We start from the raw sequence: 16,895 nt of genomic DNA, 5'->3' as shown, positions 1-16,895 counted from the left end.
TACAAGTTTGAATCACATTATAGATCTATCTATGGAAAGTCAAATTCCTCAAAACAATGTTAAGTACTGACAACTACATATAGGATCCACATAGACATACTTAACACAGTGACCTACACATAGTAGGACTCAATAAATGTTTCATGGTGATGACCACGATGGTGGTTCTCAGCATTATACACAGAGGAACACTAGGACAACATTTACCTCCTACCTTTTACATTAATTGATAGAACCCATTGCCTCTGTTTTAGGAATAAGATCTCTTTTGTGTTTTTCCAAAAGCATTTTAGAGACAACCATAAACAATAATTACATTCATTACTTCCTCTAACACAGTTCATGGAGAAAAAGTAAACTGATGTTGATCATTTTGATCTAGGACAGTGGTTCTCAACTGGGGGTGATTTTGCCCCCTGGGAGGCATTTGGCAGTGTCTAGAGACATTTTTGCCTGTCACAACTAGAGGGGAGGTGCTCCTGGCCTCTTGTGGATAGAGGGCAGGGATGCTGCAAAGTAGCCTATGATACACGGGACAGCCCCCCACAACAGAGAAATACCTGGCCCAAAATAGTGCTGAGGTTGAGAAACCCTGGTCTGGGGAAACATTTTGCCCCTAATCCCCCTTCATTAAGATTAGTCATAGAAGTCTTGATCATATTCTGTGCAATATGTTCTCTTGGTTTTGCTACTGATGAAACCCACTCTGTAGGTGGTCTTCCCTCATAACAAACTGCCTGTCTCCATGATCTTGCTGTTGCTAACAAGAAGGCAAATTATCATACTGAATAGTCAGTTCTCTGACAAACATATGATTCAAAGAAAAATACCAAGACTATTAAAATTCAATTCAAAACTGGAATTTGATAGTGGCAAGATTCATAAACCCAAATACAAGAGAGAATTAAAATTACATTTCCTAATTTTGAAAAACTTTGCCTTATTTAAAAATTGAGAAAGTTGGACTTACTCTCCTGTAGGCTCCAATTCACTGATCTCAAACCAAACCAGGAGGTCATACTTGCTCATGCTCTGGCCAAGGCTGGTTTTGCTCATGGTGTTTAACTTGGTGGCTGGAACTTTTAAAAGTTTTTAGAAAATGTCAAAATCTGGTCTAAGTCTATTCAGCAAAAGTATAAGCTTCTCTAATGCCAATCTTCAAGGACACGCTTGGGAAAGGCAGCAAGAGTCACAAGATAGATTTCAATGGAGAAGACCAGAAAAACTTCAACATCAAATATGTTAGTAAATCTAAGTTCAGAAAACAAGGAAAATGGAGAGTCAACGTCTTCTCTCTCAACAAACTATCTCCAAAGATGAGCAAACAGATATTGTGCAGAACAAATGTGCTCACAAAACCATTTTTAAAAACCTTTCCTCTCAGCAAGGTACCATGGCTCATGCCTGTAATACTAGCACTCATTCTGGGAGGCCAAGGCTGGAGGATCACTTGAGGACAGGAGTTCGAGACCAGCCACAGCAAGAGCGAGATCCCATCTCTACTAAAATATAGAAAAAATTAGCCAGGCATGGTGGCACAAGCCTGTAGTCCCAGCTATTTGAGAGGCTGAAGCAGGAAGATCGCTTGAGCCCAGGAGTTGGAGGTTGCCATGAGCTAGGCTGACACGATGGCACTCTGGCCTGGGCAACAAAGTGAGACTTTGTCTCAAAAATAAATAAATAAATAAATAAATAAAATAAAATCATCACCTCTGTGGCTGGCAGGCAGAGCATCATAATTAAGTGGGAGAGTCATTGCTTGGAAAGCCTTGCACAGCCCAGCGGCTCCCTCAAAGCCGGTGCAGCAGAATAAAGCCCCACCCTCCATCCCAGTGGTTCCCAAACCTCCCTGCACATAAGCATCACCCAGGGATCTTAGAGATGGCAAAGCCCTGGCCACATCCTAGATCAATTAAATCACAATCTCTAGGAGTAAACCAGTCCTTCATCCCAAAGTTCCCCAGGTGATTCCAATGTGCAGACAAATTTGGGAACCAGTGGTCTAATTTGTAAATACAAGATTCTGAAAGTGATCTTATGTTACACATTTTCTTCAGATTTAAATTCTTTTTTTTTTTTTTTTTTTTGAGACAGAGTCTCACTCTGTTGCCCGGGCTAGAGTGCCATGGCATCAGCCTAGCTCACAGCAACCTCAAACTCCTGGGCTCAAGCGATCCTCCTGCCTCAGCCTCCTGAGTAGCTGGGATTACAGGCATGCGCCACCATGCCTGGCTAATTTTTCTATATATATATATTTTTTAGTTGTTCATATAATTTCTTTCTATTTTTTTAGTAGACACAGGGTCTCACTCTTGCTCAGGCTGGTCTCAAACTCCTGATCTTGAGCTATCCTCCCGCCTTGGCCTCCCAGAGTGCTAGGATTACAGGCGTGAACCACCGCGCCCGGCCTGTCATCCAGCCTTGAGTGCAGTGGTTTCACCATAGCTCACAGCAACCTCAAACTCCTGGGCTCAAGCGATCCTCCTGCCTCAGCCTCTTGAGTGGCTGGGACTACAGGCGCCGCCACCAATCTGGCTAATTTTTCTATTTTTTGTAGAGACGGGGTCTCACTCTTGCTCAGGCTGGTCTTGAATTCCTGGGCTCAAGCAATCCTCCCACCTTGGCCTCCCAAAGTGCTAGGATTACAGGCCGAAATTCCATATTCTTAACTGATGCCATACAACTTTAGTTAAATTGCTTACCCTCTGTGAATCTGTCTCCTCATTTATAAAATGTGGATCATGATATTTAGCCATCTATCTTGAAAAGGTATGAAGCTCCACTAACAAAGTATATAAAGGGGCTTTCTGAATCATACAGCACTATCCCACTGTGTAGCCTATCAGCAGTTCTCATCCCCGCTGAATTTCACGAGTTGGTGATGCTAGTCAGGAAGAAAATAGGGTTACTGATCCGGCAGTCAGTCATCCAAGGGTCAGAAAGCAAAACCACAAGTATTAAAACCAATTACTAGTAAAAATATTCAAAATTAAAAACACTAATGCAAAGAATCCAAACAAATGTAAGGAATCCCTCACCCTTACAGTGATGTGAGAGAGGCACAAGAAGAGGTGCTTCCTAAAATCTCTCTGAAAGAAATGTGATATGATCTTGTCAACATGCTGAAATCTACTGTCAGAGTAGCAAACAGAAACGTTGGTGTTTCATACACAGAAAGCCAGGCTTCAAGACAAGCCAAGGTTGGTTCTACATCTAAGGCAGAGCTAATTTAGCTACTAACCATCTCGTTTGGGTACCCTCTCGCTCTTGCAGCTGGGAACTGGCAGAAAGAGAAAAGGCGGCAATGGGTCAGCCTCATCCTGGAAGGTGGCAATAGCGGAAGATGCAAGCACACTGGCGTGCTCTGAAAATGTGTTCAACACATGCACATTCACATAGCCAGATGCGAGAAACCGAATCAGCTCAATCTTTCTCTCATGGTCTGAAGGCAGATGGAGATGAGGAGTACAGAGGGTGGAGAATGAGCACAGGGTGGGGTGGGAATTTGGCAAGTGGGCAGTGAGGAAAAAGGATGAAAATAAACAAAAATCAAAATAAGATAATTGAACATGCAGAATAAATTTAATATGCAAAGAAATGCCCAGTCACCTGACAGTTATAGGGAATTACACAGAAAGCAGAGAGATTTAGGAACAGGGAGATTACCAAAATCTGCAATAAGACCAGAGAAGTGGCAGAGCTAGAACCCTATGTTTTCTCACTTCTTATTTTAAACCAGGAATAAAGAATTCTAGTTCCTGCTAGACATATACAAGAGCAGATGAAATACATAAGGATACCTAGAAGAAGGGTAGAAACTCAAATACAATTTTTATCTGAAAAGTCATTCAGAATAAGAGGTATATTCACACAGAGAATGTCCTGCAAGGAATAGAGCTGGGCTCACCTGGCTTGGACAGTGGCATGGGTGGAGGGAAGTATCGTCGAGATGGCTGAGGTGGGCTGCAAAGAAAGGAAGACAAACTTCTTCAAGACTAAAGAGTCAGATGTTGATATTAATGGCATGTTTGAAATCCCTTTAAGGAAACAGATCTTTTGCATTTTCAACTCTGGTATAATTCTAGATAACAGAGATAATCCTACATCATCAAACAGGCTAAAATATTTTAATAAAAGTCCTCCCGTAAATCTTAGCTAATAAACAAAATGAGAAAATTCTTCTGTTACCACTGACACTCTGCCATCATCAAACAGTCCCCATCTTTGCTTTACTCATCAGTTTTGATGACCACACTTAGAGCTTCCACTTCGTAAATTGTGGGTCATTAGGACAATTCTATACAATTTGCGTGTTATATGCCCATTACCTCAACCTTCTATCCTATTCAGTCTGTTCCTTCAAAAAGATGGTATTCAAGGTCACCAAAATTCAATTTGCTGTCTCTAAAATTAGTGATTAGATGGTTAGAAAAAGGTGAAGTTTCTAAAGAGGAGACATAAGGTAATATATAAAACTGTTATTTAGTTATCTTAATTCTTCATTTTTATGTATAGATGTATATTTGTTCACATCTTTACTATGAGAACCTATTCTTTCTTCCTTTTTTATTTTTAATTTTTATTTTATATATTTGTTTTTACATCTTTGCAGTTATCTTTTTTTGCAGCCTTTATAGTTATCTTAATCCCTCAAAAGATTTCTAGCAACTGAAAAACTAAAACACAAATAACAACAAAAATCTTTGTTCATCTGGTCCAAACCTGCCAAGCTCCTGTCCCTGCAGGTGAAGTGGGTGCTGCTGATAGTGCCCAAAGACCTCAAACACAATAGGCTTGGTCTTGATGTAATCCACAAAGGATTCCGTGATCTCCACTGCAATCTGACAAGCAAGATTGGGAAAGATTTATAACAACAACAAAAAACACGTTTATGTTTCAATCAGAACTTTAGTACTGTTGAGTGTCCAGTATGTGTGGAGTATTTTATTATGCAGGACTCTTGCACCAAAAGCCAGGGGCTCTCCTTGCATTTTCATTCTAAAGTAACTTTATCAAGCTTCAGGCATTCAAGACCCTCCACAATTTGACCCAGCTAACCTTGGTCCCTGATGCCCTTCACAAACTCAATCAAATTTGTCTCCTGCTCCTTTCCCCTGGCTCTCTCCTCTGCTGTGCCAAGCACTGGCCCAGGCTCCAGCCCTGCCTGGAAGGCCCTTCCATATGTCCACGCACCTAAGTCATTTCTGTACTTCAAGGCTCAGCTCAAACAGAAACAACAATAAGAAAAACATGCACAGACTGTGGACTATGTGCCAGGCACAATGCCAAGTTGACACACCTCTTCTTGCTCCTTCAAAAGGCTCCCCACCTCCTTTCTCCACCTAACCATCACCCCCAACAAAAAAGGTGACTTAAAATACTTTTCCATTAATATAATAACTTCCTCTTTCTCCACTTGCACTACATTTATTGAATACTTTCCTCATGTCTCTCTATCTTGTACAACTGTTGTCCATATATGCATTTTATTTCCCCTATCATAATTCTAAGCTCCTTGGGGCATCTGCAATTCATTTGCATTCTCCAGGTTGACTGTCAGGCACCGTCTTTGTGCTGAGCAGCTGATCAGTATGTATCAGATATATGCATGCTCACATTTATGCAAACATAAAAAAGAAAACAGTGTATTTTGCGCTTGCTTGTTCCATCTTTGGAGTTGTCCTTTCCTCTCTTACTTTATACAGCAGACATGGATAGCAAGAGAATGAGAGAGTTTCATGCAGTAGTGAAGATCTTAGATGTTAGAGCCATACTTTTCTGGGTTCAAATCCCATCTCTGCCTCTTCCTAGCTTTGTAACCTTAACTTTAACCTCTCTGTGCCTCAGTTATCTCAGATGTAACACAGAGATTATTATAATCTATGGTGTAAAAGGGAAGATTAAATGACACAAAAAATACTCAGAACAGTGACTGACACAAAATAAATTCTTATAAATGTTAGCTATTAAAAAAATAATAAAAAAATGTTAGCTATTGTGATGAGGATGATGAATTTTGAATACAGTTTAAGTGAAATTTCATAATAAGAGACGGAAGGTCTGTTTTCTTACTCCAAGTATGAAGACAGTAGTAAGGGGCATTAATGGGTTAATTATAGTACGAGCTGCAAGGAAAACAGACTCTAAATCTTAATTTATCTACAGAAGGTATTTAATACCTTCTATATTATTTACAACTGAACAATATAAATATCTTAGGGTTTAAAGGACAATGCATTCACTTTAACAAAGCCCTTATTAAACGTGCTTATTTTTCTAGGACAGAAACACTAAAACAACTCAGTACATTCAAACTGATGGAAGATTTTACTGGCAGACACCACATACCACTCACTGGGCCCATTGTGAATCAGACAGGAATCCGGCTGCCACTCAGTCCACTAAGCATGACCTCACCGCTCGGGCCACTCCCTCCATTGTCTCCTCCCTCCTCGAAGCTGCCCCTGCACAGCAAGCAGTTCATCCCTCCCTCCTGGGCTGAGAGAGCCAAGGTACCACAAATCCATGACATATTTGGCAACAATGTCTACGCCACTTACATTCTGCACATGATAAAAGCCCAGGGGACTTCCTCTGCCATTGTTTTTGAGGGGTTCGGTGGAGAATGCTTCATCATGGCGATGCAAAAAACTTAATAAAAAAATAAGACATGAATACTACATTAAATGGTTTCATCAGGATTTAAGGGCCCAACTTGGGTCCTATAAAAAGAAGAATGCTACTTAATTAGATTCTTTAACTGAGCTAAGTTATTTACATTTTCTTATCAAAAACATTTTCCATATCACATAGATAGCATTTTACATCTTATTTGAAAAATAGGGCCAGGCGTGCCATGCCTGTAATCCTAGCATTTTGGGAGGCCAAGGCAGGGGGATTGCTTGAGGCCAGGAGTTCGAGACCAACCTGACCAAGAGCAAGATCCCATCTCTACAAAAAATAGAAAAATTAGCTGGGCACGGTGGCACACACTTGTAGTCTCAGCTACTTGGGAGGCTGAGGCAGGAGGATTGCTTGACCCTAGAAGCTTAAGGTTACAGTGAGCTATGATGATACCACTGTACTCTAGCCCAGGCAGTAGAGTGAGACCCTGACTCAAAAAAAGGAAAAAATTACTGAAAAATTAACTGACCCTGATTACTTAGCTAAGTGGATGTATATGCAAGAGAATGAAGACCTGGATTCAATGAACTCCTATTCCTTTGTAGCAGTTTTTTACTGAAAATAAAAAATCATTTTGTACAGAAAAAATTTAATACATTCAAGTTTCTACAAGACAGTACTAAAGCCTGTGAGTGGTGTACTCGCTTAAGAGTCTCACTAATACCCAGCTAAGGGTGGATTCAAATGCTACCTCTTCCAGGAAGTCTTCCCTTACTTATCCAGATAGTTTCATGTTCCCACAGCAGTAGGGACCTATTTTTCCTCAATAGCAATGATTTCACTGTTTGTAATAATGTATTTATATGTCTGTCTCCCCAACAGACAGCAAGTGTTTTCCCACAAGGTTCAACACACAGAAGACACTCCAGAAATATTTGTTAAACTAATGGGCTATGTTAATTTATTCTCACAAATGGTAAGATTTTATTGTTCTCGCTCCCTTCCTATCTTTAGTCTTAAATAAAAAGAACTGGAGAATTAAAGACTATCTAACACAAAGATTTAGTGCCAGATAGAAATATCCATCAGATGGATACGCCGCCTGCAAGAAAAAAGGGAAAAAGAGAAAACACTCTGAAAAGGTGGGAAAGAGACCAGCACTATGAACTCGTCTTCCAAATTAGTTCACTGAGTCTGGGAATAGTAGTGCACTTTTTGTTTCTTTTGCAGTAGTGTACTTCTGCCAAGTGCTCCAAATCACTGATACCATACATTGCTGGCACTATAGCATTCTCATTATATGTATCTTTTTCTATTTTCTTTCTTCTCATTTCTCCTTAAGTCTCTCCTTTTCCTTCTCTTCTTACTTTCTCCCCCATTTTTTTCTTCTCCTGACCATATACTTTACCTACCAGAGACACCCCATGGTTGACTTCTGATCTACACTCTTCCAATGCTTTGCCTTTGTAGAAGGTACGTACATCCCAGGTTCCCCTGGTGACAGATGAACTCATTCACATTGCTCTACAGCTGCATCTTCCCTATACAGGCCAGATGAGAGTTTATAAAAATCCAGTCCAACATGAGTCAACATGCCCATTCTCCAGAGCTGACACCAGGTGGAGATATTGCTCTCTTTTAAGGAGATTTTAGGACAAAGGTCAATATATTATTGCTGTCATTGCAGACATCAGTTAACCAAATAGGTAGTTTCTATAAAATATATCAATTGCCTTTCACTACTGGAATAATAGTGAAAGTTCCAAAAAAATGTTTTCCAGCAAATTCAATCCTTCTCTTAATTTGAAGCTGTTAGTGAAAACATTAAATAGGTGACATCAGTACTGGATGGGTAATATTTCAATCATTATGAGTTACACCAAGTGATATCAGTGGCTTGCTATGTAGTGATCATACTTAATTCAGGATTTGGCTAAATCTATTTAAAAGAAATGCTTTATAAACACATTAGGACCTGTACTTAGACCAAGGCACATACAAAGGGAAAAGGGAGGGTAGAGCTCTAAAGCAGCCTCTTAGTGGTACCAATGGCAAACTATGGCTTTTTTTTTTCTTTGTTTGAGACAGGCTCTTGCTCTGTTGTCTGGGCTGGAGTGCAGTGGCGTCATCATAGCTCACTGCAATCTCAAACTACTGGGTTCAAGCGATTCTCCTGCCTCAGCCTTCCAAATAGCTGGGACTACAGACACATGCCACCCTGCTCAGCTAATTTTTGTATTTTTTTTGTAGATGGGGTCTCGCTATGTTGCTCAAGCTAGTCTCAAACTCCTGGCCTCAAGTAATCCTCTGACCTTGGCCTTCTGAAGTGCTAGAATTACAGACATTAAGCCACCATGCCTGGCCTAAACTCTAGGGTTTAGGTATGGTGTGGGTTAGACTTCATTCTTTTGGGTACTGAAAAGACATATTGATGTTTGGAGGTATTAAAACTTAAAATTCACAAGAAAGTATTTTTTTCGGGAGGTCTGGAAACGAAAGCACCTAAAATATAGGTTTCAAGAGGGTCACAGGAAAGGAAAAGCTCTTAAGTGGATGAGAATTGAAAGCTGTCACATCTTCTCTACATACTAGCTTTTTACAGCCGATATAGAATTTATTTTTCTTCACCTTACTTAGATTTTCCTTTTCCCAAGTATTAAATTGGCATAATTGGTGGCTAGATAATTCATTGCTTCTAGACTTTTTAACCAATAAAACATTTCAGCATGAAGAGCATTAAAAAGGCTAATAAATAGGCTTATCTGGATCAGCCCCTATGTTCCTGGCGGAGGGGAACACTCCCCAACAGAACCCTCTAGCAGGATGCATGGCACACTCCTTCCCACAAGCGACCAACCCTCTTTTATTCCAATGTAGGTTTCTGGTTCTCACTCCCATCTTGAGTGATGAAAGTGTTTTCCTTCATTGATTGGTAGTCTTTGTTAATATCTCACATATGTACAGCACTCTACACTGCCTAAAGGACATCATGTCGGTTAGCAGCTAGCAAGGTAGGCAGAGCAAAGGGGCGGCTTACTTGAACTGACAGAAGATATCTGCATACTCTGGGAGGATGCCACTGGCCTGCAACACCGTCACCCGGAAAGTGAAGGCACTGCCCAGTTTCAGGTGGTTGCCAATTTCTTCAGAAAACCCTTCCATTACCATCTTACCATCCAGCAAAGTGCTTGACTTCAAATCTAAAGAGGGTCAAATGAATACACATGGTTCAAATGATGCAAAGACAAGGGAGTTGGGCATTCTTTCCATTCCTAGTTAATGAAGTGACTATGTCCCTTCATCAAGGTCAGTATGTTCCCCTCTTTGAAAATTTCCCCAAACATAGTAAACTCTGTCTACTTACCCAAGTCATTCATTCGATTGATTTCTTCTGGAGGACTGATGACCTCAGAACTCTGACCCTGTCCTTCCACAATCCTCAGCTCCTCCAAGGACAGACCAGAACGAGTCATTGCAACAGAAGAAAAGTCACTCTGAAAACAAAGCAGGGGTAAGCATATGGTAAAGTAGTATAAAAACATATTTTCCCCGTTTCCTTACTTCCATTTATTTGCTCAACAAATAATGGCAACTAGAAAATTATATGGACTAAAAGCTGTCTGAGAAAAGGCAATACAATGAAAAGTACACGCTGAGTCTTTACCTTATAATCATTAGGCACGTTCCATATTTTAGTGAACAATGTGTGGTCACCTGCATCCTGTATTTTTTGGTTCTAGGTATGGGAACTGGTCTCCAATACTGAACATTATCCTCAAAAACCCATCTACTCCTTTCCTTTCCATAAGGTTTTCCTTCTTCCTGAAGGTTTCTCACCTGATTAAAGTACTCGTTATCAAAAGATATTTTAGCTGTTCCTGACTGCCGAATTCCAGAGCCATAATCAGGAGCCTCTTCATCCGCTAAGTAGAAAAAAAATGAGCAAGGGCAGAATGAGACTACATATGGGGAGGAAGAGGAATGACTCTTATCAGATTATAAAACAAACAGGGAAGTCCTGTTACATAAGAAAGAGAGAATGACACTGAAGTAGCAAAATTACATGGGCTGCTTCCCACTCTATTCATGTAGATTTACCAACCTCCTTAGTTCACATGAGACTAGTTAATAAAGAATCAGTTTTATTTTTGAGATTGTTCAAATGTCATATTTAGAAACACTGACCACCCCCCCTCCATCTTGGCAAGATTATATTCAATAATGTACAACAAATACTTAAAAATATATTATATTTGTGTAGGAGACTTCCATAAACTCAACATTGGTGACTGTGTCAAAGGTTTCCATGGGGAAAAGGCTGAAAAGTTGCTAAACAAAGTACATTTGGAAATTAAGACAGAAAAATTACAGGAAATGGCCACATTCTTTCCTCAGAATGTAGGCTGGATCATGGAAAAGTGGAAAATACCAGAATCAGTCAATCAATCAATCAATCTTTCTTTTTTCTTATTAATCAATCAATTAATTAAGAGACAGGGTCTCATTATGTTGCCCACGCTGGGCTCCCAGGCTCAAGCCATCCTCCTCCCTCAGTCTCCAGAGTTGCTGGGACTATAGGCATGCCACTGCACCCAGTTTATAGCAGAATCTTGATCCATGCACTACAAAAGCAGCCAAAGAAATGTCTATTAGAAGTACCCTGAGAAAAAATGAAGCAAGAAAAAGTCCTAAAATCCTTTGTTACTTCTGAATCATTTAAGATACATTATTATCTTTTTTCTTCTCAATACTGTATTAGGATACATCATTTGTTAATAAAATGCCAATGACTTTTATAAAGTTAATCCAAGAGTTGTTCTTTAACATGTTAAAGGAAACCTCTTTACACCATTATTCCAAAATAGCAGTAGCCCAGACTAAACAGAATCTATCTATGATACTTGGGAATAATAGCTGGAAAGGAAGCAATAAAGACTTGCCCAAGGCAGACAAGCTCCCCACAGTTTGTACATGCAATGAGCGTGGGCCTACCCAGAACTGGCCGCGTTTGTCTCGAGGCCAAGAACCCACAGCTCTCATCTCAGAAGGGGGTCACCTACCTGCAATGGCCTGTACAGCCACACGCAGAAATCCCCGCACTTCCCCCTTCTCACTGACAATGGCCACCCTGTGGATCAGGGGCACAGGGTACAGCAGATTGCTCAGGTAAACAAATGCCCTAGAGACAGAAACCAGGAGACAAACATCAGAGCATCCCATGGAGAGAGAAGTTGGCTTTCAGAGTCACTAAGAATATCTTCATGAAACTGTGTGCTGGCTTCTGGGCCTTGTCTTAAGATCGCCTCTCAGCTTTATATTCTCAGATTGCCTCCACCTGCTTTTTCAGCAGACAATATATGAACAAATGCACATGCTTGGCAAAGCAGCTGACAAAGACCAACTTACACCAAATTACTCTATAAAATTACTGCTGTGGGTAGAAGAGTAACAATTGGAAGTAGACTTTCAAGATACTGCTCTATGAAAACTGCTGGGGGATGGCTGCAGGGTAGCAGGGGGGAGCCCATTTAAGAGATTTTAACTTAAGGAATTATAAAGAGGTTTTATTTTGATTTTCCCAATAGATAAAATAGAAGACAAAAAAGGCAGGAAATGTGACTGAAATACAGTTAAGAATTCTAAAAGAGATTTCACATCACAGCATTATGGGTTTTTATTTTTTACTCTACGAAAGGACTATTCGCTTCAGGCAGGGAGACTGACAAGGTGAGGGAAGCAGATGCATATGAGTAGAGAGGCTGTGCAGCCAGAAATTTCTGAGTGGTGAGCTTAGAGAAAGACGACTCTGGGCGTCAAGATAAAGGCTAAGGGAGAAGACGACAGCTGCTCCCTAAAGGGTTTACTTCGCTCCTAGAGTCCAAAACTTAATTCATAAATGCATAAATAAAAGGTAAGTTACTGATCCAACACTTTATATTTCAAACAAACAAGCAAAGTCCTACCACATTTATACTCTTTTTTTCTTCTTTCCTTATTTTGTAGCTATTGATTTTTTTTTAAGCAATAAAAACCGATGATCACAAAGCTTAATAAGAGTGTTCATTTCAATTAGTGGAAGGGAAAGAGAATCTAGTTCCTACTGTTACTCCTACCTTCCCACTTGGTATATGCTGATCTTTGAACATAAGGCAAAAGACAAAGAGTAAACACTTGCATCAAGAAATCAAGCACAACTAAATGTGACACACATGCCTGTCTGCTGCTTTTCCTGCTCTGAAATCTACTTTAAAACAAAGTGAGAAGGAGTATGGAGTGGATATTTGGGATTTCAACTCAAAGTAATGAAAGTTCTAGAAATAGACAAAATATATCACAGAAAAACAAATGTTAATAAAACTTTGAGAATGAAATATGAATGAAAAGTAAAACAAAAATAAGTGCAACAGAACGTTAAATTAGACCAAATGATGTCTACTTCCCTTTCAGTCTGCTCCAAAGTGGGAGGGGGGAACAAGGCCAAGGAACAGGGTTAAAGCTTTGGTGCATAAAAATTTAAAATGAAAAGTCTCCTTAAAAGGATTATAAACAAGACCATGAAATACCAACTATCACAACAGGGTTTAAAAGACTAAGAATTTGGCATAAGCTATGAATATCACACACAGACCACTCTCCTCTTCCTGGCTTTCCAGCCAGACTTGCCCACTTCCAACGACTGGGCTGTAGAAGAGTCACTGCACATGTCCCCTGCCAGGAGTTCTCTCTGCACTCATTGCCCATGTCATACCTTTGATTTCACATCTTCAGGTCTGACCTCAGACACTACTCTCTCATAACAGGGCCCCCCAATGTTATGATCTCAGCAACACACACAATTCTTTCATCATTGTTGTAATTTACATTTATTTGTGTGATTATTTATGTCTGTGTCACCCACCAACTGTAAGTCTGTAAGAGCAGGAACTATGTCTCGTTGTTGTTTTTTTTTTGTTTTCTGGTTTTTTTTTGGAGACACAATCTCGCTCTAGTCTTGCCCAGGCTAGAGTGCAATGGTATGATCATTGCTCACTACAATCTCAAGCTCCTGGGCTCAAGTGATCCTCCTGCCTCAGCCTCCCAGAGTGCTAGGATTATAGGCATAAGCCATCACACCCAGCCCATTTCTGGTTTTGCTTACCACTGTCTGCAGAGGGCTTGGCATACAGTAAACACACTCAATAAACATCTGGTAAGTAAACGTCTATGTGCATTAGGAACCAGGAAAATGATCTATCTGCTATCCTTAAGCAGAAGATTTTCCAGAAAAATGGGTTACACCAGAGGCAGAGAAGTAAATCCATCCAACTTAATAGTAGGTTGATTTTTCAAAGCCAAACTCATGATGAATATTAACTATTTAGGACACATTTAGATTCCTAACCATATTAATTTGTTATCTTAAAAATAGCTATGCAAAAATAGGAGTTACCGTTTTTTTTAAGAAAGCTTATCATATTCACAGACACGTTACAATACAGTACTGTTTGAGCACACACTAAATATGAGAATTTCCTTTCTGCCTATGGCAATGGCCATTCCAAATGTGGAAGCATTGAAGGCATTATTATAGATTTCCCTTTTTAGAAAAGAGAATTCTAGGATTCTATGGCAGACGCAGGGGCATCAGCTCTGTGAGTATAGAATCGCAGCTCCCTGTCAAGTCACCAGATCAGAACATAGCCCTTAGCCCCAAATCAACACTGTATAAAAGTTCTCCCCCGAAGCTTTTTAAACTGCAATTTTCCTAATTACTCTGCATTTTTGTGAGCCCTTATACTTTGACCTAGCAGACTGAAGGAGAGCAGGGATGAGAGAAGGGAAGATAAAAAGGATATATTAGCAGAAAGTTCTGTGAAGTTACATTAAAAAGAGAAACAAATTTGTCAACATAAAGATGAGAAAAATCAGCATAATTATGGTGATATTTACAGAAAGAATGTCAGTTAAGGTACTCAGAGAGGCCACAAAATAACCATCTTTTGCCCCCTTTCAACCCAGAAGATTAGACTAAATATTTTACATTCATCCCAAATTATGACAGATGGTTCATAACATCCCACCATGCCATAAGAGAACAGCTAAAGGGACAAGCTCTTTTAATTTTCATACGAAGATTCACCAGAGGCAGCCACAGCCAAGAAACAAACCTACAAATGGAATTTCATAAGAAATTGGAAATTTTTACAAGTGAATTTTATTACAATTATATACCAGTAGGGGAAATTCAATCCTGTGAATCACAAAAACAGGAAAGGAGTTACTCCTCTTACGCATACAATGACTACTAACAACTAAATGATGTTGAATTATTATAAATTTTGTTTGTAGAGGAGAAATGTAGTCAAGGGCAACAGTGGAGAGCTATCCCTCTCTTTACTGATTGCTATGATTTTACCTCTTCCCCCAGTATCCTGGCAAGGCAAAGTTAGTTCTAGAACCTGGGAACATAAACAAATGGAAAGGTCAATTCCTGAGCCACAGCTCCCTAAATATTTTATGTGAAGATCAAAGTAGAGTTGACTGCTTTATACCTACACTTATATCTGATATGATTAAAAGGAATAAAACTAGAGAGAAAATAATACATATACCTTAAACCAGTTAATTTCCACATTAAGTGGGATTCTGACTCGAGTTTCCATACAACTAATTCAAAATACAAATGCTTCTTAGAAGTCTTAACCAGGATATTCATTTTTCTAGTGTAGATGACAGAATATGAAAGATGAAAAAGATCTTTGAGACTCTTTTTTCTGTCTATTTTACACTTGAGAACCCAACAGACCTCAGTTTAAGCTGTTTGTCCTAAGTTAGTGACAGAGATGGCCAAGAATCCAAGGCCTCTCCTCATAATTAGGCAGGATTCTCCTCGTCATGCTACGTAAGATGAAGCTGCTGTCTACTCCTCAACGTGCAATGGTGTAGAACACATGCGAACAGCTTTAGAAGCTGTGCAACTGCCACTGGAATCACGTTTATGGCCAGAAACTGGGTTCTAACTTCCAACTCTCTTAGAATTGTATGGAAATGGAAATGTGCTGAAGGACACAGCCATAAAATAAAAAAGCATTAGTGTCCCATTATTTGTACAACTTTCTCAATTTAAAAATAAATCAGCTTCTCTGAAATTCTAAGCATCTAATCGTGGTGAGACATCAGTATAAAACCCTCATAGCTATATAATCCATTTGTGTTTAATCATGGAAAACCTGAATTCTAAATGCCCCTTTGCCACTGTAAAACTCAGAGACTAATATTATGATCCAAAGTCGTAATCAAGGCTTTCATTTCTATCAAAAAAGCTTTCCTTTCCCCTCTTTCCATAACAGTGATCATCTTCTAGTTATCATGCTCCCACCAGGTGACCAACACCATACTTTGAGCTAAACTTTAGAACCTATGTCTCTATTGGGTCAGGAGACTCACTGTACTTTAATTTTTAACTGGTACTTACTCCCTTATTTTTAAAGGGTTTCTACAATATGTGATTCTAATGTACCATTAGAATTAAATTTAGTACTTTAAAACCTAGAAATACTTTTTGGTTAACCCAATGAGTGCTCCATTGTTGAACTTGTAATTAAAATTACTTCAGCATGAATGGATGTAGACAAAGACATCAGTATCGGGAACATGTGCATGGAGAGTTCTGCATCACTGGCAGAAGGACGCACAAACTGAGAGCAGAGACAATGCCTCAGTTTGGTGAACTAATCTTAATACAAAGCAGTTTCATGCAGCACTGAACAAATACTCATTGTTGATGGTGTCAATAGATGACTTTCTCACATTCAGTATTATAAAGCCTGTAAGTAAAATTTTAGCAGACACCAAAGACCTACAGATAGGCTCAGTGAAACTGGCCAAACAAAGGCATCTTTTTTAAATTAATTAATTGTTTTTTTTTTTTTTTTCTTCTAGAGACAGGGTCTTACTTTGTTGCCCAGGCTGGAGTGCAGTGGCCAATCACAGCTCACTGCAACCTCGAACCCTTGAGCTCAAGTGATCCTCCCTCTTGCCTCAGCCTCTTAAGTAGCTGGGACTACAGGCACATGCCACCACACCTAATTTTTTAATTTTTGTAGTGACAGGGTCTCACTCTGTTACCCAGGCTGGTCTCAAACTCCTGGCCTCAAGTGATCCTCCCACAGTGGCCTCCCAAAATGCTGGGATTACAGGCATGAGCCATGGCACCTGGCCAAGGGACCCATTTTATTAGACAAAGGAGAAACTTGACTGTCCTGATTCTTTTCAGGCCTTAGTAGACTAAG

General features: G+C 39.7%; 1 protein-coding gene across 1 annotated transcript in view; it reads right to left on the bottom strand.

Moving 5' to 3' along the window:
• KIF1B (kinesin family member 1B) overlaps window positions 1-16,895 on the bottom strand; it is a 148,900-nt gene that overhangs the window by 27,748 nt on the left and 104,257 nt on the right. Inside the window, exons 28-35 of the mRNA XM_069479325.1 lie at window positions 11,685-11,803; window positions 10,462-10,547; window positions 9,989-10,118; window positions 9,662-9,824; window positions 6,561-6,651; window positions 4,723-4,841; window positions 3,908-3,963; window positions 971-1,079 (exon numbers count right to left, since the gene is read on the bottom strand). Coding sequence (XP_069335426.1) covers window positions 971-1,079; window positions 3,908-3,963; window positions 4,723-4,841; window positions 6,561-6,651; window positions 9,662-9,824; window positions 9,989-10,118; window positions 10,462-10,547; window positions 11,685-11,803 — 873 coding nt within the window. The remainder of the gene's footprint in view (window positions 1-970; window positions 1,080-3,907; window positions 3,964-4,722; window positions 4,842-6,560; window positions 6,652-9,661; window positions 9,825-9,988; window positions 10,119-10,461; window positions 10,548-11,684; window positions 11,804-16,895) is intronic.

Source organism: Eulemur rufifrons, chromosome 8, assembly GCF_041146395.1.
Source record: "Eulemur rufifrons isolate Redbay chromosome 8, OSU_ERuf_1, whole genome shotgun sequence".
NCBI lineage: Eukaryota > Metazoa > Chordata > Mammalia > Primates > Lemuridae > Eulemur > Eulemur rufifrons.
Note: the sequence above shows the minus strand (reverse complement) of the source record. Positions and strands in the feature narration are given on the sequence as shown.